The 23,723-nt window shown below is 46.4% G+C and overlaps 2 protein-coding genes across 4 annotated transcripts; one reads left to right on the top strand and one right to left on the bottom strand.

The window, feature by feature from the left end:
• Nucleotides 1–1,599: 1,599 nt before the first annotated feature.
• SERINC3 (serine incorporator 3) lies at nucleotides 1,600–9,399 on the top strand. The gene is made up of 10 exons (XM_066978375.1): nucleotides 1,600–1,755; nucleotides 1,863–2,024; nucleotides 2,506–2,699; nucleotides 3,728–3,807; nucleotides 4,508–4,645; nucleotides 5,507–5,676; nucleotides 6,380–6,470; nucleotides 6,850–7,027; nucleotides 7,449–7,676; nucleotides 8,468–9,399. The coding sequence occupies exons 1-10, from the start codon at nucleotides 1,717–1,719 to the stop codon at nucleotides 8,604–8,606; spliced, it is 1,419 nt and encodes a 472-aa protein (XP_066834476.1). The 5' UTR covers nucleotides 1,600–1,716; the 3' UTR covers nucleotides 8,607–9,399.
• Nucleotides 9,400–9,814: 415 nt separating this feature from the next.
• Nucleotides 9,815–18,920, bottom strand: TTPAL (alpha tocopherol transfer protein like). 3 transcript variants are annotated; one of them, XM_066978377.1, is made up of 6 exons: nucleotides 18,796–18,920; nucleotides 17,414–17,866; nucleotides 16,512–16,705; nucleotides 14,255–14,365; nucleotides 13,359–13,556; nucleotides 9,815–11,647 (listed from the first exon to the last, which is right to left on the bottom strand). In XM_066978377.1, exons 2-6 carry the CDS (start codon nucleotides 17,850–17,852, stop codon nucleotides 11,582–11,584), a joined length of 1,008 nt encoding a protein of 335 aa, XP_066834478.1. In that variant the 5' UTR covers nucleotides 17,853–17,866; nucleotides 18,796–18,920; the 3' UTR covers nucleotides 9,815–11,581. The 3 variants fall into 3 exon arrangements, with proteins under 3 accessions (XP_066834478.1, XP_047928481.1, XP_047928482.1); XM_048072524.2 differs by having other exon boundaries at nucleotides 9,815–13,556; XM_048072525.2 differs by having other exon boundaries at nucleotides 9,815–13,556; nucleotides 18,782–18,908.
• Between the last annotated feature and the right edge of the window lie 4,803 nt (nucleotides 18,921–23,723).

Here is a 23,723-nt window from a genome sequence, read left to right as displayed (position 1 = left end):
CTGTGAAGAAAGTGTTGTTAGACTGAGGATTTAGCTAAGCTTCATATCTTCTAGTAATACAATTATGAAGTGATTTATCCAAGATTACTGGGGAAAGAACACAGAATTTTGGACTCTGCCTTCTTCTGCATACATTCGTATGCACAAACAGTGAAGTAGCAGGGCTGTGACAAAAGCCTAGAGATCCAGCTGGTGCTCCCAAAAGAGTGAGAAAAATACATTAATAATAAGGTAAAGGTTCACGTATTATCTGAGGGAAGCACAGTTTGAATGATTTATGGAGCGATCTCTTTCTGAAAGCAGCCTCTATGTCTTCATGAATGAGGCTGATTACAAGAGGGATGATTCTGTTAACATAATGTTCATATACTCTGAGTGTTAAGGCTGCTGCGGAAAATAAGTGTCTGTTTTACCGGATGCTTTTTGTCATTTCTTGGCAATTTTAGAAGGCAGTAAAGCTGTCATCCTGATTATTTGTCACTGTGATGGACGTAGGTTTTTTCTGAGAGGGATTGTGTGAAGGAAAGAAGGGTCTGACGCAGCAGGAAGTGATGCTGGAACTACCATAGCCAAAATATATCCTCTAACGCTAGCTGGTCAGTTCCAATGGTGACCTCTGATATTTTGCAACACTGGCACCGATTAAATAGCTCCAGAGGGCTTGTCTAAACTTCTGTGTAAACCTTTGTCACCTTCCTGCTGTTGTTGATCACGTCCTCACGGCCAGCTCCCAGCCCTTTAATTTGCTCCGGACTTGAGCCGCAGCGCGCAGTCACTGCGCTGTTTAACTCCTCCAAGCTGCAAATCGTGCAGCACGCTGGTAATGCACAGCTGGAGAGGCCCTTGCACTCTGGGCAGCAGCAGAACCGTGATTATCCTCACATGCTTCCTTTCCCTCCATTTTAAGGGTTTTAAAGGTCGGACGTGGTGCTTAGGGACGTGGGTTAGCGGGTGACATTGGTGGTAGGGGGCGGTTGGACCAGATGAGCTTGGAGGTCTTTTCCAGCCTTAATGATCCTACACAGAAGGCGCACAGGTCCAGCTTTACAGCTGTGCGCCTTGAGAACAGGGACTGAGTGTTTGTGGCTTGACAAACTGCCTCTGGGAGGCTCGGGGGCTTCCCCTCTGAGTCCCGTTCCAGCCGCAGCCCGCTAACGGCTCGGCTCAGCCCCACCGAGCAGGCGGGAGGAGCGGGCAGCAGCGAGCCGGCAGGCTCATAACGCGACCGCTCCCTTGGGCTGGGAACGGGAGAGCCCCGCAGAGCTCCCCCGGGCTGCCCCTCGGGGAGCCGGCCGCCATTACACGGCCTGACATCGGGCCCCGCCGCCATGGCGCCTGCTGCCGTGGCAACCGCGGGGCGCCCGCAGCGCCCCTTGCGGCTTCAGGGAGAGACGGGTATGGATTGGCTAAAAAAGTTGCCAATCAGAGGAATGATTCAGATTAGCCCCGCTCATTGGTCGAGCCGCTAGTGGAACCACCCACTCCCTTCTCTTCATCCAATCAACGCCCTCCTCCTCACAACCACCCCGCTCGTCAAAATAAATAGCGGGCGGGCGGGCTCTCATTACTCCTGCCGCGCTTCCCCCCCCCCCCCCCCTATTGGCGGGCGGTATGGCGGGGACAACCAATGAGCGGCGGCGACGCTGGAGGGCGGCCGCCGGGCGGTGAGGGGCGGAAGCAGGAAGCGGCCGGCGGGGGCTCGGTGGCGGCGGCGCGATGGGGGCGGTGCTGGGGCTGTGCTCGCTGGGCAGCTGGGTGAGGGCCGGGGGGGCGTCGGGGGGGGGCGCCGGGGGTCGCGGGGAGGAAGCGGAGCTCGGGTCCCCCCGGGAGCCGCGGTCTGACGGGCTGTGTGTGTCCTGCAGGTCCCGTGCCTGTGCGGCGGCGCCTCCTGCCTGCTGTGCCGCTGCTGCCCCAGCGGCAGCAACTCCACCGTCACCCGCCTCATCTACGCCTTCCTCCTGCTCCTCAGCACCGCTGTCGCCTGCATCATGCTGGCGCCGGGCATGGAGGAGCAGCTGAAAAAGGTACGGAGGGGGAATTTGGTTGACTGTTGGCAAAGCCGGGGTGTGTGCCAGCGGCTCTTGGTTATTTGTACTTGGATCGGAGCACAGAGCCACAAGCGTGATCCCTGAGGTGATTCCTGAGCTGGCAGTGCCCCTGAGTTAAGAGCCTGCGCCTACCAAGTGGCTCCCGCCTGAAATAGGCAATTCGTTAAATGTGCGTTTTTCAGAATGTCTTGTCTGTGAAACTCGACCAGAGCTAGAGATTGCCAGCCATTGCCAGCACTGTCTGCAGCTCTGGTATCTCAGTCTTCCCGAATGCTGTTAGTGATGGCTTGGGAAGCAACAGATGACAGTGAGGTCTGTGCGGGCTGGCAGAGCAAAAGGTCTTTTGTTAACAGATGTCCCAGAAGAGAGCTGACTGAGATGTGTAGCTGTTAGAGTGCTTAAAGACTGTAACTGCAAACACAGAGGTAAATTAACAGCTAAACGTGTCCCTACTCAGGTGCCGGGATTTTGTGACGAGGGGCTTCACACTCTGATACCGCATCTGAATGGCTTCGTCAGCTGCGATGTGTTTGTTGGCTACAGAGCTGTCTATCGAATCAGCTTTGCCATGGCAGTGTTTTTCTTTGTCTTATCGCTGATGATGATAGCAGTGAAAACAAGTAACGATCCAAGAGCAGCAGTGCACAACGGGTATGTCTGTAAGCCGCCTCTCTGGTCTTCTAACTTGTTTCTTTTCTTTCTCTCAGGTTTCTCTGCTGAACACAGTGGAAAATTGCTGAAGTATGCATAGATAGCCTGGAGTCTCTTTTGAACAGAATAAAGAGCAATGCTTTGGCCTTGTAAAAGGCTTCCTGTTTGTGTAGCATGTCAGTGCACTGATAAGGGGAAGCCAGACATCGCTGCTAATGCAGAAGGGAGGTGATGACTCCTCCAGGTGTCAGCAGAGATGTTAGGTGCCAGTTGGTTTATAGCCCCCTCCCTGTGCTCTCTGTGGCATTCCTTGGCTCGTTCATGGGGGGGCTAGTCTGACTCTAATCCAGCAGAAACTGGGCTCTGATTGTCAACTTGCTGATGTCACTGGGTTAGTTCTGGGCTAGATGAGTGCATGATCAGAGCAGGACCAACATGGAGCAGGTGTTCATGACCTCTTTGATTTTTTTTTTTTGAATGTCTCTAAGGGTTGCTTTGACCTTTCTGCACTGCCTATGTTTGTGTAGCTTTATTTTTACTTCTCTTTTTGTATTATCTGACTGTAGTTCATCTTTCTGCAACTTGTCTGTTGCCATTTGCCCTTTCACTGTGTACCTGCGCGAAGAGGCTGCACACTGTCAAAAGTCTTCACACCTTCCTTTAGGCAGCTGAGCACAGCTGTTGGGTCTCCCTTGTCCCTTCTCCAAGCTGAACAGTGCAGCTAGCCGTCCTCCCTGCGAGGACCTGCTGCTGAATTGCGCTCTGTTTGGAGCAGGAGCTCCTCGTACAGCAAACCTTTGGCCCCAGCCAAAAGCCAACTCCTATTGCATGGAGTTTTTCTGTCCTAGGTGCAACACTTTGCATTTGCCCTTCTCCCTCATTTAGTGAATATCTTTGTGTAATCCCACCGAACACAACTTTTTGCTTTGTTTCTTAGACATTCATCTGTGTGCAGCAAGCTGTTTGTACATTGTGTAAAACTTGAATGTTGTATGCGGAGTGAGACTGTAAACTTTCTTCTTTTCAAGGTATTGGTTCTTCAAAATAGCTGCCATTGTGGGTATCATGGTCGGAGCGTTTTACATTCCTGAAGGGCCTTTCACAAGAGGTACAGTCAACGTGTGGTGACAAAACTCGTACTGTCTTAATTGTTTATTACACTCAAACCTTTTTCACAGACTTGCTGGGCTACGGTTGTGGTAGTGGGAGTAGAAGACGTGGATTCTGTCCTTTAGAATGAATATTTTGGTTCGCCCAGTGTTTTAGTGACCAGCTGAAGCAATCTCCTCTCACGCACAAAGGCGCTGTCTGTTACTAATACAGTGCTCTGACACTAGCCGCTGGGATGAGCCTCCTGACACTATTTTGATGAGAGCCCTCAGAACGCTGTCTGTAATGAGTGCAAATTACTACCCCAGAGCCTTTGAAAAAAATCGCTGCAAGGTACCTCTCCTATCTGGCCACATTACAGGAACTCGAGAGGGTTCTTGTTCCTTAGAGAAATGTGGCCCTGTGGCGCTTACGTACACAGAGGTATCTTGACTTGGATCTTGAACTCATTCTGAAACACCTAGGGCTAAGCATTTCCACGCTCAGCTTGACTAGTGTAGGCCACAGCTGTGAAGTAGCAGCGATTCCTCACGTGATTCTGCAGGATGGAGGCCAAAGCGAGTAACACTTCAAAATACAGTTTCAGATTTATTTTTGTTATTTGTCTGCAGTATAATTAGAAATAGGTGTTTTTCTTTTTCTTGGGTTAACATGCAAATGATGAAAGCTAAGCTTGTTTTTCTTACTCTCTTTTCTAGCCTGGTTTGTTGTTGGTATTTTTGGAGCCTTCTGCTTCATTCTTATCCAGCTGGTGCTTCTCGTGGACTTTGCTCACTCCTGGAATGAGAACTGGGTTGAGAGAATGGAGGAGGGAAACTCTAAATGTTGGTATGCAGGTAGGAATCTTAAGCCGGCAGGGATTTATTTTGGCTGGCCAGTGCTCTGCAGAATATCATGTGCTAGTTTGCAAACACATCCTAGAATTATACACTACAGTCTCCCTGAGTCACTACTGTAAGCATTTGGAATTAATAACTGCAGTGTTGCCTTTTTCTCATTAAATACAGTGTGAAATACTCCAGGCTTGTGACTAGCAGGTCTGACAGTAGTAATAAACAATACTTAACTTGTCTAGTTTGCAGAGGGAGTGCAGAACTAGTAGCCTGGATCTTTTTAGTTCTGGTTTTGCCTCGTCGCCTCCCCTGCTGATGTTCTCAGGAAGTCCGTTATGTCAGTGATGGTGGCTGCTCTCCAACACACTGCCACAGTGCGTGCTGCTGACTTGACCACTGAAATCAGAGTGCCAACTTTTGTGGTTCTGTGTTACAGCTGCGAATGCTGCAACAGCATTTTGTAGCTTCTTATAAAGAACATAGCAGAATGGGAGTGAAAACAGGTGGCTCTTTAGCATAGAGGGGGAACTTCAGGGCTTGTAAACAGTAGATTGAAGTGTGCAAAAAGTGCTCTTTGACACTGTGGCTTGACAACCCAGTAAAACCAATTACACTGCAGCTGGAAGGCAGGTCTTACTCCCCTGATGGCAGCGTTGGCTTTCTTCTGAGCTGCGCTGCTTAGTGAGCTGAAGCAGACATTTGGCCGTACTTAATGAAAATACATCCTGCTAGTCCAGCTTTCTGAACCAGATTTAGAAGTAAGGAAGGGAGCCTGTCCATTTACAGCGGTAGCTAGCCACTGAATTACCTTAGATGTACTGTTAAACTGTGGCTTTATTCTAATGGTAATTTTTTCCCCTCCAGCTCTGCTGTCCTGTACAAGCTTGTTCTACGGCTTGTCGCTGGTTTTTGTTGTGCTTTTCTATGTTTTCTACACAAAGCCTGAGGATTGTGCTGAAAACAAGTTCTTCATAAGCATCAATATGATCCTGTGCATTGCTGTATCCATCGTTTCTATCCTTCCAAAAGTTCAGGTACTCGTTTTTCTTTGCTGTTTTCTTCTGACATACAAAGCAGGGATGTAAGAAGGATGTCACACTGATTCAGCTAGACATAAGAACTTCAAAGTTTGTCTACTATAGCTAGGCTAGCTAGGGATATTTGAGAAATAAGATTTAAAAACAAAACAAACAAACCAGAAAAAACCTTGATCTGAAACTGATGCACTATATAGTGATGTATTTCCTGAAGATAGGCTTTTTTTGGCTCACATTGTTCTAGACCTTGTTTCCAGGGGATGGAGGTGGGATCATTGCTGGTGTGGCTTTGGGAATCCAAAAAAATATGGCTTCAAAATTGTGGGTACGAGTGTTTAATATCAGTAGAAAGCTTGCATATTGCTTGATTCTGAACTGGTATTGCTCAAATAAATCATACGCTAGGTTCCTATTTACAAAACTGTTAAGCAACTTGGGATTAACTTGGCTAGAACTTGTACCTGAGTCTTGAGCACAGAAGAACTGGGTTTGGTTTCCGTATTCCTTCCATGTTTGAGTTATTGCCGCATACATTGTATTGCTCTAAGGAGTTTCTTCCTGTCTTTTAAACAGAACAAAGCCAAATGTGTTTCTAAAAATTTTAGTTTTAAATGCCAACAGTTGTTATATCTATGGCCATAGGGTTTCATCCAGCTGTAGATAAAAGCCACCCTTTTCATCTCGTCTTGTCTCTGAACAGGAATATCAGCCTCACTCTGGCCTCCTCCAGTCCTCTATTATTACTCTGTACACCATGTATCTCACGTGGTCAGCCATGTCTAACGAGCCTAGTAAGTAACAGGTTGTCCTGAGCCACATAATGTGGTGTGAAACTATTGGTGTGACCCAGTTACTACAGATCACCGTGTGGGGATTGCTGATCTTCTGTCTAGATAAAATCTAGTCAGAAAGTAAAGCTAAGTCTAGTGAGACCATCAAATTGCCTCTTTCAGGAATAAACTGGGGTATCTGTTGAGGGCATTGTGATTTTATTATTTAATAATACACCCTTTCCTAATTATCAAGAAGGAAAAATATTCCATGCCGTTATTGCCTCTGGGGAATTGAAGATATTAACGGGAATGATAAATTGCAAGTTTCTGTCATCTTTTCTTAGCTACTTGCTGTCAAAGCTCATCTCATCTCAATCTGCCTCAAAATCCCTTTCAGAGCGAAACTGTAACCCAAGTTTGCTGAACATCATTACGCAGATAGCTACACCCACAATTTTTCCAGCCAACACCACGGTCGTACCTGCTACCCCAGCTCCACCCAAGTCCCTGCAGTGGTGGGATGCCCAGAGTATTGTTGGATTGGTTATATTTGTCCTCTGCCTTCTGTATTCCAGGTAGGATCTGTGCTGCTATCAGATGAGTTTTGCTTGTCTTTTTCATTTGGCTCTGGCTCCAGTGAAAAATGTACCGGCATTTGCTCATGTCTAACTGTGGTCCCAGGCCCAAGCCAAAACAACTAATGAAACTGCATTCTGTTTTGTGCATAAATACAGGCTTTATTAGCCCAATTCTGGTAACAAAATGGTACACTCTGTGGTATAAGACCTGGGCTTGGACCGCTGTTTGATTTGGTTAACGAAAGCTCAGATTGCAACAGCTCTCTCCAAGGAGCTTCCTCGATGTTTCCAGACGGATTAAAAAAATGCAATTGGCTACTCCCAGACATTCATTCTCAGCTGTTGCTTGTTTTATTAGCAAACATAGCTACCTGAAAAGGGAGTTCCTAACCATCTTTTTCTTTGGGTTACCCTGCAGCATTCGCTCTTCAAGTAACAGCCAAGTGAACAAGCTGATGCTGTCTGGGAGCGACAGTGCCATTCTGGAGGAGACTGGGGGAGCAGGCAGTGGGGCTGCCGAGGACGGAGAAGTGCGCCGTGTCGTGGATAATGAGAAGGACGGTGTTCAGTACAGCTATACCTTCTTCCATTTCATGCTCTTTCTTGCCTCTCTTTATATCATGATGACGCTCACGAACTGGTACAGGTAAGAGCAAGGCAGAAAATGATAGGTTGCATGTGCTAGCTGGTATTTCTAGGTGGACAGGAGATTCCTGCTCTGGCTACTCCTGCCAAAGCTGTTCATGTGCCGTCCCTATGCCAGCTGCATTACAGCTGTGGCTTCTCAATTTGGTGTTGCTGAATTAAAGACATAACAAAAAAAAAAAACTTGTGAAAAAGGCAAAAAAAATAAATCAGTAGCTGCACTCCTAGCGGACTGTTTCAGCTGCAAGGGCAGAATGTGTGCTTACCAGACTTACTATGTAAGCAGCAGGAAGGATACATACCATTTGGCTTAAGGTGGCCTCCTGGGAAGGTTGTCAGAGGCCTGCCTAATGTCTTCACCTTGGGAAAGCCATGCCAGGGATGTGCCACTTAAACAGAGAGATGTTTTCCTAGATCTGCTGGGAGTTGGACATATCCTTAGCTTCTGCAGCTTATAATAGCTTTCCCCAGGACTGCAATATTGTGTAAATTAGCAAATACGTTTACAGAGCGGCAACTATCAGGAGTCTGATATTATGTAGCTCACTGGGAGATTTTCTTTCGGAGTAGCACATCAGTGTATGCAAGCAGGTTTGTTTTGAAAACGGGGAGCTGGGAGGAACAGGCCTACTAAGGAGCCCTGGGAAACTGCTCCTTCAGTTCTCTCACCGTGGTCCCACAAGGGCTCTGGTACTGGAGTGACCCAGTAATTGTCTGACTTTGATTTGAGAGGTAGCAAGTAATGGTTGAAGGAGTCTCATATATCTAACAATTGATTTCTTTGTTTTTTAGCCCTGATGCGGATTTTAAAACAATGACAAGTAAGTGGCCAGCTGTGTGGGTGAAGATAACCTCCAGCTGGCTGTGTCTCCTGCTCTACCTTTGGACCCTAGTGGCTCCTCTTGTCCTTACCAGTAGGGACTTCAGTTAAATACCTGCACATATCTGAGCTTATAAAAGTGGGAAATTTTTTGCTTAAAGCCAAAATGTTATGTATTGCTTTAGTTATTAAGGCAAATACTGTTTCTTCTTATGTTAATATTAACATGCAGATGGATGGACGGTTACGTATTGCACAATGCTTGATGCAGGATCAAAATTATCATTTATCTTTCTATCTTAACTCATGGTTAACTCTTTTTTACTGCATTTTAAAAATTCACTACAGCTGTGCTGTCAAAGCACAAAAAGTATCTGTTCTGTCCATTAGCCCCAACCTTAATATTGAACAGAAGCGACATTTAGCTAAATATGAAGTAATATATTTTAAAGAACAAGTTATGTTCAGCATAATGCACTAATGCTAACACTTCAGTTCCTGGAAGTGTAAGCCGTACTGCTTAATTTCTACATTCTGCTGCAAAAGTTTTGCTTAAAGCAGAAGTTTGTGATACTTATCTTTCTGTTTTGTGGCAAAAAAACCTTACTCCTCACCAAAACAACAGAACTTTGAGGCTGAAAAGCTGTTAACTATTTTGTTTTAAGAACAAGTTTACTTTTTTCTAAGAGGCAACTTCTGTGATAATCTGTCTTAGTATGTTTGCCAAATATTGAGTAGTAAGTGTATGACTAGCTTAAACAACTTCATGATTATGGTGGAAAATAGAGCTAAGTAATTTTCACTTGTCTAGTATGCTTATAAAAGTGTACATGAAATGATTATTATTGGCACTAAGGCATTTGCACTGTAAACTCATTTGAATAAAACAGGCTAACTACTGAAACTTTCCCAGCTCTGTTGAGAAGTGTTGAGGACTGGGGCAGTTATTCTCTAATGCAAAATATTGCATCTAAAGATTACAATGCTAATTAGCTGCTACAGTCACCACTTAGACTGTGAGTGGATGTCTTCTCCATGCAGCAAACAGTTAAGTCACGATGTATTTTGAAAGCGCACCTTCCATGTGATTTTTTTTTTTCTGAATGTCAAATCCTATTCCTTGAAATTGCTTGGGTACTGTTCAAGTAAAATTTAGTTCTGCAGTAGAAATCAACACCTTTTCTAAATGTAATTCCTTGGCAATTATACTTAGTTGCAGGCATGTGTTTAGTGTGGAACTAAGCATACGTTGCTATTCACTTTCACAATAAATACTCCAAGATGACGCAAGGCAAATGTATTCAAAATACCACATTAGCAGCTGTTACAATAATGTGTTTAATCACCCAGTCATGCATCATAAAATTACACATTTTGACCACTCCATTTTATAAAATGCAATATAAAAATAAATTTTGTCAAAATAAGATGTACACTTAACCACCCAACACCTCTAGGCCCACATACAACAAAAAGGCAAAATTATTAGTTTGAGTAACACTGATTAACTCATGCCAAAATGATTTAAGAAAAAAAAATTACTTCACCCACTTCCTGAAAATACCTCAGGGTTTGTAACACCCATTTGCAAGAGTATAAATTCAAGTATTTTTATGTACAGTATGCAGCTAACTGCTGTCCCACTTAATGCCAAAAGCCATGACTACCCAATGCAGTTTGAGTACCTTTCCTTAGGATGTGCTGGATTTGGCAGGGATGGATTTCCAGAGGCATGTAACCTCTGGAAACAAAGTTATTTTGTGTGTGGGGGAAAAAAAAATCACATCAGTTTTAGTGCTGTGAAGAGGTCGGGAGGGGGGAGAAAAACCACAACCACCAAGCTAAACAGCTTTTCGTATCTATTCTCTTAACCTGCAGATAAGGAGACTATATATCTAAAGCAAGTGTTTATTTTCCTAATCTGACAAGAAATTCTGGGACTAAAGTTATTTCTTTGCTAGTAAGTGCTGAAGCTCAAAGAACAGCCCTCGGCTCTGTTGTCAGGTATGTATGAGACAGAGCTGCGCTTGCTGTAAGACAAGCTAAGCACTGACTACAAACCTAAAAAGGGTTATAGACAGAGTTGCAAACTTAGTACACTCTAAATTCTAAAGCCAAGGAAGAGCAAATCTAGAATATTAGTTAAATGATTGACACGGGTAAGCCTGGCTTAGCTCATGTATCCTGACATCAAGCATCCAGCTTTAAGAATAAAGTTCTGGAGGCATATCACAGGCTATTTTCAGCTTGGATAATGTAGCCTTACCTGTTATGTTTAAGAATAAAGCAAATGATTTAGTTCCATTGTAAGCAGAACAGAAAAGGGGAGGGTAAGATCTGTTTTCTTTACCATGCAAGAGAATCTAAGACCCTGAAAAAGGGTTTGGTTTCTTTAAAGGTTCCTCAAGTGCCACCTTCTGTTGGCCACCACTTTTTTTTAAAGGGATATTAAAATTGAATTTTGAATATTCAGCCTCCCTCTCTAGTAGTTATTATATAAGTGGATGGATCAAAGTAGCTGTTCTTACAGCAGACATGTCAAAATACTTTTTTTTTTAATTATACATTGTGGCTACAGTTAAGAGGCACTCGAAGAATACAAACACCAGAGCAGTCTCTGTGTTCTGGCAGTTAAACAGGCTGGGTAGCCACTTACCTTTAAGTTGTGTACTGCGTATTAATGTCTTGCTAGGTGGTACAAAGAACTCAATCTCTGCAAAACATGCAGCCAATTCTGGTCAGAAGTGAGGAGAAAGTGGCTAGCGTTACTCTTTTACCTTATTTTATATAGTAGAAGATATTTTTCTTCCTCTGCTTAAGGTAGTAACTGTCAAATAAGAGTAAGTCTTAACTTACAAAGGTAGGAAAAAATCACATGCTTTAAGTGAGGGAAGTTAATTTCTTCCCACCTTTGTTCTAAAGCAGGTCAAGTGATGAGTTCCTTCCTCCCACTGAAATTCTGAACTGCTGCCCAGGAAAAAGCTTCATGGCTTACCCCTTTTCAAAACCTAGTCTCCTTTTATAATGCTTGGATGACAGGTCTGGCGTTTGCCACCCTTAGTTCCAGGATGAGGTCTGCTGCCAGGTCAGAAATTCATTACTGTGGTGGTGGAGAAAGTTTTTCTAGCAGTGCAATCATGCTGTAGGGGGGTCTGAGAGGAGAAAAAGACATTCAAAACAGTGTTTGGCACTTTGAAAAAAATGAATGTTTGAAATTCTCAAGATACTCTTGTTTTTTTATATTTACAGAAACAAAACTGGTACTTATATCACACTTGGCACTAAATAAAGATTTCAGGCAGAGAAAGTGCTCTAGAGATAAGTCTCATGGTAGACGGGATTTCTTTTTCACCAAGCAGTGAAGTATTTCACCTTGAAATAACTGGGTGCGCTTTCTTGGTTCCAGTGAGGTTTCCCAGCTCTACACTATTATAGTGCAGAAAAACATGTGCAAAAAGTGTGCGACAGTTAAGTTCTAATTCTAGACTATTAAACATTTGAACTTGGAGTGGGAACAGCTTATTTAGACATAGGATATCTTACCCTGATTTGACATTGGAATCTTAGCTGTGTCTCTAGACAAAGACCTCTAAGCACAGGCATACAAGCTATGGGTAAATATTACGGAGATTATTAAAGTCTAACTTCATACAAGAACAAAGACAAAAGAGGTTAACAAAGCTGAAACCAAAGTTGTAACACTTCACAAAAGAGCAGACAAGCACAGGAAACAAAATGCTACAATACCAGGAAATTTAAGAATGTGCTTTCAAATAGCCTGTCTGCATTTGGTTTCACAAAGACCGAAGTTCAAAATTTGTCCAATGTAACAAGCTAAAGAAGCACCTTGCTTTCTTACATGAAGTATTGCCTTCTATATGTCATGCCAGCTGCTACAAAGCTGCCTTACAAATTCTACGTGAGAGTTACTTACCAAATTCCTCATAGCAATCAGCTGAAGAAAAGAACAACTGATAATGTGGGAAGGTGGGTGACAGCTTTTTCTCATTTGGTCTCAAACCTCAGTATTTGGAGTTGTAGCCACTTAAAAGCCTCATTACCTGATCTGAGAAACTTACTGTTCTCTGCAAATGAAGATTGCCATCTGTTTATATTAAGCCTTGATATTGATGTTGTAATAGTTAATTTCCTACTGTGAGGAAGTTTCAGAGAGAATTTCCATACTGGTCTTCATGGATTAAAAAAGTCTCCCTTTGTGTTAATTCAAGCCAAATATTCATTCGGGTATTCCAGAAGTGCCAAGTTACACTCTGAACCAAGAGATAGGGGACAGGCCAAGTTAGACTCTTACGGTTTTAAGCAATCTCTGCTGACAGAGATACATTTCACAGGGTTCAAAAGCAAATAGCAATTGTTTTTTTTGGATTATTGTGTGTTTTTAGAAGGGGAAGGGAATGGACAGTCACAAAGCTAGCATATGGTTGTTGTCAATTTTAGTGGGTGGGGAGAAGAAACTATCAAGCTTACCATCCTGCATTTTTGTCTTTATCATGACAAGCAACAGGCAAGTTTGCATCATCCACAGAGGTTAATGAACTTTAGGTATTCTATGTAACTTGGCAATTATGTGCTCTTTGCCTTTTTCCTCTGTGAATTCTGCCCTGCCCCCATTGTGCCCTCTTCAGCTTCCTTTGGTTCTATAGTGTAAAGTGCCTCAGCAGTCTGTTCCTAAACTGCGGGTTTAGGAGTAAGGCAGAGTTCACAACATCACCTATCAGAACAGAAGAGGTCTTAACTGCTGGAAAGGTTCCCTTCACTGATTTGTTAATAACAGTAGTAGAGCTGAGGTTTCATGCCTCGCAAGGAATCATCGCATTGTTTTTCATCAGCATCCCCACTCACTAGCATGTCTTGGGGAGAGCTGTCACATGGGAGTACCAGCTGTGAGAAATCATGCAGAAAATCCTCTTCAGAGGCCAGCAGCAGCTCATTCCATGCTGATATATCCAGCTTCCCTGAAGTACCACCGTATTCTTCAGGCAGGATCACTGGAGGAATGTTTTGATGAAGGGAATTCAGATCACAGCCATGAAGAAAAAACTAGAGAGGAAAGACGAAAATAGCTTTAATAGTGTGTATCAAACAGTGCAGCATATTACTAGTCAGCTAAAGAGGTTATTTTGAATTAAAGAGCAAATTTTGGAATTGATGCCGTTACGTGTAAGTGCCAGCATACAACATCGGGCAGGTGCTGTTGGATGCGCTAGTGAGAGAAGTCTTGAGATGAGCCAAGTCTCTTGCTGGGATTTAAGCTGCACTAAAGATTTGAGATTTGCTAGCCTCTGCAGAAATTCTAGATTCAGCTTATCCCCGAGCCCATTCATGGCACTCTTAAGTACTTACCCTTGTGGAAAAGGGCATCATTCTTTGCAACTACATCCAGTCCTACGGTGCAAGAAAAACCAAGGAAAGGACAGCGCCATTTCCTGTGATACCACCTTATAAGCACACGCTGTTACTTGCCAAGACAGCCCAACCCCAGGGGTGGAATCAATGTCATGATTATATAGCATATGCATTAAATACCCATATTAATATTACGCCAGTATTTAAACTCCTCAAAGCTTATTTCTCTTGAAGAATTTTCCTAACAGGATTTTTTTAAAGATTAAAGCAGAAAGGACCAGTTAGATCAGGTAAGTGGCACCAAGATTCTTCTAGCCGTGAGATTTTTAAACAGATATAAGCAAGGAACTTAAAAACACCAGCATTAATGTTAAAATGATGCAGATCCTTACCCGGTTTGCTATCTTTTCCTTCAGAAAAGGCTTGATGATTGCAAAAATGCCTTTGAATATACGAGGTTCATTTATTATGTTAACAGCTTTTATTCGAATGGGAAATCCATCCTGAAGGGTAAAGAAGATTTTTATAATGCAGTTTAAAAACATCTGCCATTTTCTTCTTATTAAAATCTCCCAAGACTGACTGCCAGCACAACCCACTGGCTCCCAAACTTCACCTGAGATACCAACATAAGCTGATAAGGTAACAGAAATGCACCTTCTAATGGGGAGCAGTACGAGGACTGTGGGCATAAAAATAAAGGCGAGAGACAAGAAACATTGGGAAACACTGCTGCCACTAAGTCTTCCTTTTGTACGTTGTTTCTCTCCCTGAAGAAAGATGCTAAGTGAGGTACTAGTGACTGTGCTTAGTCACAGGCACTGTCCTTTGGGTATTCCCAACCCTGATGAGGATGCAGAGTTACAACGGGATTTACTATGAGCACTGGCACAGGCTGTGGGTGCCCCATCCCTGGAAGTGTTTAAGGCCAGGCTGGATGGGGCTTTGGGCAACCTGGTCTAGTGGGAGGTGTCCCTGCCCATGGCAGGGGGGTGGAATTAGGTGGTCTTTAAGGTCCCTTCCAACCCAAACTGTTCTGTGACCCTGTGTTCCTAGCTTCTGAGGAGTGAGTGCACTATGCTGGGAGCCCAGCACAGGTTGCTTCTGTGTGTCCAGCTATGACATCTGGGTACCAAGCACATCTAAAACGTACTTTTATACGAGGAGGAAATCTTATAGCCCTATTTTTCTGCCATTTCAGCTGTTCTGTCATGCTAACTGCAAAATACAAACAGGCTCTGCCACTACGGCTTCTTCTTTCCCTGCCCTTTCATGCAGTCAGGCAGGACTGACAACCAGATCTGCTGCCAGCAGAGCACACAGCGCCTCCTGTACAGCCCACAGTCTAAAACAGTTAGTTACGAGCTGCGTACTGAGGAATTAATTTCCATAAAGCTCTCCAAGCCAAAAGCTCGTAATCAGATATTAGGGTCTCATGTGCCTCAGAGAAGTTTCTTTCCCTTATGAACAGCTCAACCTATACAAAAAAAGCAGTCCATCTTTTGGCTGAAAAGGAGATACATGCACTGTGGGAGTATTTTTCTCCTTCTGAAGGTCAGAGAATTGGCTCCTCCTTCAGGAGTTGCAGTTCAGCAAGGTTGATGCAACATGTTTATATGTTACCCATACCTTATGTCTTTTACCTTCTTTGTTTTGTTAATAGCTTCCACTGACAGTAGCAGACACCCATTGCTGTATTTGTGCAAATTAAATAGGGGCTCAGACAGTTTAATGACATTTAGATCATAATTTTAAGGATTATGTGACTTCTTATACAGACATTCATAAACTCACTAGTCTCGTCTCCACAAACTCTCCTGATTGCCCTTATCCTTCATTATCCCTCCACAGACACAGCAAAAAATAGAACCAGCTTAGACCAGAAAGTAACGAGGAAACAAATCCATTCAAGAGAAATTTTCTTCATCTTACTCCTTCATATAGCAAGGTAGAACATCAGCTAAACTCACGAGAACTTCCTGCCACTTTGAGCAGGTTATGCCTTCACCTGCCTACATTCTACAGCTCTACTTGCTTGTATCTTTGCTCTAACTTGCTCGTCATCATTTTCCTTCCAAATGTGTAGTGTAGAGATCGTTTTTATTGCTGTCTCTTGCTGACCCCTGTGCTGAAGAACTCTTTCTTTCAGGAACTGGATGGAAATCCTCCTCAAATCACGCTCATTCAAAAATCCTCTCTGCAAAATTTTTGCAGCAGGACTTGAACTTACACTTGCCCAGCAGTCAGCGAGTGACATGTTCCATCCACAGTGGCTGACAGAAACATGTTTAGGTAGGAACCATTTAAATAACCAGAGACATTCCTTAGCATTCAGGCAAAGTGAAGTCCTCTGCCTAACTGTAATTCACTGCTCCGTTCCTCATCACTAGCTAGCAGAACTGGCCTTTTCTGTTCCAACTCAAAGTTTGCATTTCTAATGCAAATTTAATTTTAGGGAAGCACAAGTCAAAACAGGACAAGCAAGTTAAGTTGGCAAGGATCTGAGAAACTGGTTGGACAGGGACATGTTCTAACTCTTCTAGTAAAAGCCAAGTTGCTTAAGTTTCTGGTGACATAGTCAAGAACTCTAGACACAGAAGCAGTCATTTACAATGCACAAGCTTATTTTCCCACCAGTTCAGGTCTTACCTGAAGAATTCCAATCACTTTTTTGGCTACAAAAGGACCAAAATGAGACGCCTTAGATAAGCTGACTCCTTTGTAGTCTGCCAGGATTACAATTCCATTCACCTGGGTCTCTTCGGACTGAATGAGTTTTTCTAACGTTAAGTATATGGCACGAATGTTCTCAGTAATCGGATAATTACTGGGTGTCCATCTGTCTGAGGTTACAAGACATGGATGGTAAGTCGGAAGTAAAGATAAGCTAACAATACACATTCCAAAAACTGATTTTCTATTTCACTGGACTCTTAAAAGTTAGTCTTTAATAGCCACAGTCCTAGTTCAGAGCAGCCTTTCTTAAGCAAAGAGATAAATGGCAACTCGTGTTTACTTCAAGGAGCAAAGGCAATGGTTTTAAGAACCCCATTCTCCACCCAGCACAGCTTATTAGAAGCAGCTTCAGCTCAGAAAGAAAGCAGGTAAATGGAAAAGAGGAGGATGAATGAAGACAAATTTACAGCAAGCCTGGCAGCACCAAAAGCACATTGAAGCCTCTGATTATTTGTACTGGAGTCAAAGCCACAGGCTTCTCTCTCCACTCACTGTAAAAGCAAATAATAAGCCAGCAGCCCTGCTTCAATTTGAGTTACTACACATTTTTTCTTGAATCGCCTAATGTTTCATCAGCCCACCTCACTGCATTTTGGTTTTTACTCAACTGCAGTTATTGCTGAAACAGGAAAAGGAACTGGTATATAACGTTGGCTAATGACAGAGGTGTCCCTTCGCAAGTTAGCTGTTCAGGTTTCAAAGAGAACCCACGTACTCTGTGTAAGTAACCAGTGTTCACAGAAGAGCAGGAAACAGATTTTTGGCCCAGAAACACCTTGAAGATGGAGAACGAAGATATTCATGCATTTCAGTACCTGGACGGATGCAGACGATGTGGCGTCCCTCTGGGTCCAGACGAGGCAGCACAGTGACAAAACCAGACTCTAGGACAGGCTTTATTGCGGACGGCTTCAAATTGTTGAAGACCTCGGGCCAGCTCCTCCGACAGGTGTGGTAGTTCACCAGAAGCTGAAGCGCTCGATCGTAATCGAATTTCCTGGCTCTGAGGAATCTTAGCAAAAAAGCATCGTCCAGGCACGTCCCCAGGGAGGGATAGTCTTTGCACACCATATCTCGGAGTGCCTGCACGTCACGGAGCCTCCATTCAGGTTTCTCTTGGAGCTCTTCGCGGGCTTTGGTAATGAGATCAGGAGACAGCGAGCAAACATACTTGGGCCGATCCGGCAAGAATTCATTGTCGGATGGAGACCCTGCTGATGGACTTGTCCTTGTGCAGTCGCTGTCTCCTGACATGATGTGGCAGGAATCTGTCAAAAAACAAGCTTACAAGTGACAAACAGTCCCATGGACTACTATTCAATATTTACATACTTCTTACGTCCCGCATCCCTCCATTTCCCTGCCAAAGAGTCAATCCTTGCAAGAACCAGCACTACCGCCAGAACAGCCCAGCCATTCTAATTCTCTTCCTGGGATTAGAAAGTGCAGGTCCTCTAATCTCTTTATCCTGCATAGCAGGTACAAAACAACCTAGCCAAATCCAAAAAGAATTAATACAAGAACTACGCAGCTCCACTGCAAAACACAGAATTTAATTTGCCTTAACGTGTATTTCCTACATCCAACTGGAAACTGAAGCAAAGCGAACGTGTCCTGGTTAGGCAGGATTGCTGGATTCTGTACCAAAAAACAGTCAAATTACACTCTTCTGAGAAGCTCTCCCAGGCAGACCCAGCCAGGACATTGTGTGAGCTTCTCTGGCAAAACCCCCCATCGGCTGGGCATCCGCGCACAGGACTGGGCGGCACAGCAGCACCCCAAGAGCACGCAGGTCGGGGCACAGGCTCGGCCTGCAGCGGACAGGCGAGAGAACCGCTCGCGGGTGTCACCCAGCGCCGCGGGGACACCGAGGCAGGCCGCTGCTCATCCTCACTTCGGTTCCCAGACCCAGCAGCGAGCTGCGTGCCAAACAGCACGGCCACGAGCCCGGCCGGCCTCCCGCAGCCTCACCTGGGGCCGGGAGGGGACGACAAGAGGGGACAACAAGCCGTGTTCCCTCCCACCCCCGAGCTGCTCCTGCTCACAGCGCTGCGACACGGGGACCGGCCGCGGGGCTGCCAGCCTCCAGCCTCCCCGGGGAGGACCTGGCCTCCGCTGCCCGTGCTCCTGCGGCCCCTCCATCCCTCCCTCCATGCCTCCATCCCTCTCGGCCCCAAACCCACCGGCCCGGCCGTACCGGAGCGGCCCCGCTCGGCAGCGCCGTCTCCAGGCAGCGGCGCCCCGGAACCAAAGCGGCCGCCAGGAAGCGCCGTGCCCGGCCCGGCCCCGCTCGGAGCCCGGAGAGCCGGGAGCGGGCCCCCCCGTGTGGCCGCGGGGATGGGAGCGGGGCCGGGCCGGCTCCTGTGTGGGGTCAGGGAGCTGCAGGAGGGCTGAGGTGGGAAGGGGCCTCCAGGGATCTTCTGGTCCGGCCCCTGCCGCAGCAGGGTCACCCAGAGCGTGTCACACAGGAGCAGGGTCGCATCCTGTCAGGTTTTGAGTGTCCCCAGAGGAGGAGGCTCCACAACCCCTCTGGGCAGACCTGTTCCAGTGCTCTGTCACCCAAACTGTAAAGTTCTTCCTGACACGGTGATGAAACCTCCTGTGGTTCAATTTATACCCATTACCCCTTGTCCTATCACAGAGAAGAGTTTGGCCCCCTCCTCTTTACATGGTCCCCTCAGGTATTTATAGAGGTTGGTGAGATCCCCTCTCAATCTCCCCTTCCCTAGGCTAAACAGGCCCAGCTCACTTAGGCTGTCCGTGTAAGACAGATGCTCCAATCCCTTAATCATCTTCGTGACTCTGTGCTGGACCCTCTCTAGAAGCTCTCTGTCCGTCCTGTACTGGGGAGCCCAGAACTGCACACCACGTTCCAGCTGTGGCCCCACCAGAGCTGCGTAGCGGGGAGGCCGCCTCTCAACCTGCTGTCTGCTCCCCCCTGCAGCAGCCATTGCTCGCGAGGGGCTGGGGGGGTCCCGCAGCAGTGTCCAGGCAAGTGGAGCCAGCTCCCGGGGCGGGGAACTGGGCCAAAATGGGGATTTTAGTGTGGACGGAGAGAAACAGCACTAACGGAGATCTGGCTTTGTGTTTTGAGAGGGCAGAAAACCTAGGAGTGCAGACTGCGGGGCATGAAATGTGGTGTACTACTACTAATGGCCCCACCCCAGCCTTGCTGCATTAAAAAGGGTCCAGCAGGGAGGGCTAGTGAGGGTGTAGGGAAAGAGGGGCTCACGTTTAACCCCACTGATCCATGGACAGAGGGAGATGGTGTAAGGGGCTCAGCACCCACTGGGCTCTGTGCCCCACCTGGAGGGTCCCTGGGGGGCAGTGGGCGCTGCTCCTGGCTTGGGCTGCAGCCTGTGCTTGCAGCCAGGAGAGGGAGTCGAGGATAGTTGGACAAAGAGTGGGAATCCCAGGAGCCCTCGGTGGGAAGCCAGGCCCTTCGGTCGCATCTGAGATTCCGCCCTGATTTACTCCTCTTCGAGGATTCACCCTTCCAAAATTGAAAAGATTGTAATGACACCGTGCCAGGCAAGAGATACACCAGTGCGTCAGCAAATTTAATATGCTGCAGGTGTTTACCTGCAGGAAGACATTTCAAGGGAAGGGAAACACACTGATTTTACCCAATGCCAGCGTTCCAGTCCAGCGCTATTTTGCGTCCAGCCAGCTCGGAGCTGGGTGCAGCTGGGCAAGCTGTTGTCCTGTGCTGGGATGCTCTCTGTGAATTAAGCCTGCTTGTGATGTTATTTTGTGCCCTTTTCAGTAGATCAGGGGATAAATGAGGTTGTGAAGGGACTTTGGGAGAACAAGAGGCCTTACCTTGCCCCTCTTTACATTCTTAGAGCTCCTGGGTACAGAGCCCTGAAGCACAAGGAGAAAAGCAGACAGTCAGGACGTGGAGGCCCAGGGCAGAGGTGAGAGCCTGAAGCTGACGGCTGAATTTTGGAGGGAGCTGTCTCTGAGCAGGTAAAATCCCTCTGGAAGGAGGGAGAAGGAGCGTGTTTGGAAGGGAGGTCTGTGGCATCACAGCTGAAGGAGGTTCCCAGGTGCATTTGATCCCAGCTAACTGCTGAAATTAGCAGGAGGTAAAGCTGATCTGAGAAAAGGCTTAAGAACACCAAAGGGGTAGGAAATGCTGGAGTTGTGATCAGGAATTTGTGCTATAAGGTGTGGAATTTGGTTGGAATTTGTACCAGTGAGGCTGGTTTAGCAGGGAGAAAGTACCAGACCTAACTGTTTACAGCTGCTGCAACAGGGTGTTGGGACCAAGCAGGGATGATTGGTGATACTAAAGGGTACTAAAATAAGAGCAGGAGCTTTAGGTTAATAAAGGAGAATAAGGAAGGAAAGTAGAAATGAGAATGCTGTGTAATGAAGAAGAACTAGAAACATAATTTGGGGGTGGTCTTCAAATGAAGTAACTGTCTGGCTCCGGTTTTCCTTATGTGGAGAATGTTGAACTCAAGGGTGGTGGTGAATCGAAGCGAAAGTTTCAAGCTCAGAGCCAAGTTACAGGGGGACTGTTAAAGTGCTGACATGTGAAATCATAGAAACAGTAGCAAGAGTTTCTGTAATTTACTCTAAGTGGTGTGGCATCCTGTGACTAGAAACCAGTAAAGGCAAAACATGCCTATAAGGAAGTAAAGCCAAAAAAATGGAAACAAACACTGATAGTCCTCGCCTAGTTGGAGAGTTTTTTCCTTACCTGTGGCTGCAGGTGGGAGGAGGACATACTGCATCACATGCGTGCAAACCTCCCCAGCTGAGAGGGGATGAGCTCTACTTGCTCTACTACTTCATCAGCCCCAAATCTACCGTATTTTGCATGAGTTTCAGTCAGGAGTTGTGTTACCTGACCTTGGAGCCACACCTGGACCCCATGGGGAATCCAGCCTTTCTCGTGTTCCTCTCTCCTATCACTTGTGGTTCATACCTTTCTCAGCTCTGCTGCTCCTGGGTGCTCCCGCACCCTGCCGTTGTGTTATAAATGTATGGCTGTTGGTGTTGGTTGATATTTAATGAAGCCCATGTAATACTCTTCACTCATTTACTTATCCAAACAGTCTTAATACCCAGCCTGGGAAAGTTATCTTGGCTTCTTCAAGCTTTTCCACCATTAGCAATAAACATTTTACAGTCTTGGCAAGCTAAGGCTGAGAAGAGAGCATGACTTCAAACAGCACTGCTAGCAGAGAAGGCTTTAAACTGATATTAAATCGCTAAACTGTGCAAACATAACAGTCCTGTAATAAAGATAATCTCTGTACAGTTCAGGCCAAGAGGGGCTCTGGCCCTCGGGGTGCAGGTGGGACCTCGGCACCCCATGAATTACACAAACCTTTTGGGCACCACAAGAGAGAGCCAGCAGTCCGTGACGCTGGGTGAGGCCTGCCCACGTGTGGGGCCGTGTTGTATCCCAGGCTGAGTTTCTGCTATTGCAGCAGTGCAGGAGGGTGAAAAGGAGCACTGGGGAACGGCAGCTGCTATTTATCCACGGAGCAGGGCCACGCCAGGCTGGTGCAAGCCTGCTCCGGATGCGGTGGCTGGCCCATGGTGTGCTCGGCTGTGATAAAATCCGACAGCTATTTCCCCGTGCTTATAGGCCCAATGAGGGTGAAGTGAAAATATGCCCTAAATTACCGTAAACATCCATGGTCTCAAAGCCTGGAGAACTCCTCCAAGCCAGTCTTCCATGCCTGCTCTTGCCCTGTGTGTCTCGGTGTGAGAAGGGGATCTCAACTTTGGTTCCGAGAAGTAAGCATCCCTCTGCAGAGCTCTGCCCCTGCTCTGCACGTGTGGCGGGCCAGAGCCACATGCAAAGCTATGAAAACAGTCAGTAATATGCAAACACATTCAAATCTGTCACATCTGCCATGGAAGCAGCTGTATGCAGGCAGAGACCCCCTCCCAGCCACGTAAAGTCATGCTAACATGCAGCCAGGTCACAGCGTGACAGACACAGTCGTACCCATCCCAGGGCCTGAGAAAAGACTTCTTTCCTCCTTGGCTTTACTAGCTTCAAGACTAACGATGTTTTCGCAAAAGCTTGGTGAGGAATGTGCTTGGCAGGGCCTCCGAATGTTTTAAATATTACGGGATTTCTGTAGTTTTATTTATTCTGAACAGACCGTGTTTTCTCAGCCTTCCATCACGCCTCCCGGTGTCTTTGCACAGCGGAAGGAAAGCAGCTGGCTCTGTGGTGGGATGGGTCCCTGGCAGGATCAGCCCTTGCTGGGTGCTGTGGATGTGCTGCTCGGGGACACGTGCGTCCTGCCAGCACCTCTGTGGCGATGGCGCAGCGCTGCCAGGTGTGTTAGAGCAGCACGAGCACTCGGTTTTGCTCCTCCAAAAGCCAGCCTGTAAATGGTGAGGGCAGGACGAAGGAAGTGCTGCTGCTCCCTGGGTTGGACTGGGTGCTTTGCTCTTGGGATTTTCAACCTGGTACCCGTCATAAGCCCTTATTTCAGTGGGAAGGATGAAGCAGTGTATGTAGCCCGTATCTTCTGCGAGTAACCACCTGTAGCAGGGGTGGCCCCAGGCCTCTGAAAGCTGATGAAGCAGTAAACCTGGCACCACTCCAGGCCCAAAACCAGAGTAAGCCTTGGAAATACAGTTCCCAAACCACCTTCCTTCCCAAGACAGTTATACCAAGAGCTCTCCACCTCCAGGGCCTTAGCGGGGAGCACGCTGGTGACCGCAGCAGCCTCTTTTCTCCTACACAGGGCACCGAGCTGCAGGAAGTGACTGCCGTCGTGTTTGTGCCGAGCTCCCCTGCTCACTCTGCACGTAACGAAGCTGACAGTATATTGCCAACTTTATTGGCCCAGCTGGCAATTTTTCAGGTGCTAGGTGTGTTTATGACTGTGAGGGTCACACCTGAATTAGGAATGGGGAGAGGGATTTTAAACGTACCCACACCTTACCCTTCCCTCTCCAGTCTCTCAGAGTGGAAGGGGATTGTGCGGTGCACGGCCTGAATTCCCAAACTGGTTGGTGTTTTTTGCACTCGGCCTTGAAGGAACCGGACAGCCTGGCACTCAGAATTGCCTGGCTCAGCAGTGCCACGTTGCTGAGCTGTCCCAGCTGCCTCTTGTTTTTCATGACTATCTGTGCCTGTGTGTG

Source organism: Anser cygnoides, chromosome 16 (genome assembly GCF_040182565.1).
Source record: "Anser cygnoides isolate HZ-2024a breed goose chromosome 16, Taihu_goose_T2T_genome, whole genome shotgun sequence".
NCBI classification, from domain to species: Eukaryota; Metazoa; Chordata; class Aves; order Anseriformes; family Anatidae; genus Anser; species Anser cygnoides.
The sequence above is the reverse complement of the archived record's forward strand: the minus strand, read 5'-3'. Positions and strand labels throughout refer to the sequence as shown.

Coding starts and splice junctions, on each gene's coding strand:
- SERINC3 (XM_066978375.1), top strand. CDS start 1,717: ATGGGGGCGGTGCTGGGGCTGTGCTCGCTGGGCAGCTGG. Junction 2,700..3,727: donor AGAGCAGCAGTGCACAACGG/GTATGTCTGTAA, acceptor CTTCTTTTCAAG/GTATTGGTTCTTCAAAATAG. Junction 4,646..5,506: donor CTCTAAATGTTGGTATGCAG/GTAGGAATCTTA, acceptor TTTCCCCTCCAG/CTCTGCTGTCCTGTACAAGC.
- TTPAL (XM_048072524.2), bottom strand. CDS start 17,852: ATGTCAGGAGACAGCGACTGCACAAGGACAAGTCCATCAGCAGGGTCT. Junction 16,706..17,413: donor CATCGTCTGCATCCGTCCAG/GTACTGAAATGC, acceptor TTGTAACCTCAG/ACAGATGGACACCCAGTAAT. Junction 14,366..16,511: donor AAGTGATTGGAATTCTTCAG/GTAAGACCTGAA, acceptor TTTACCCTTCAG/GATGGATTTCCCATTCGAAT.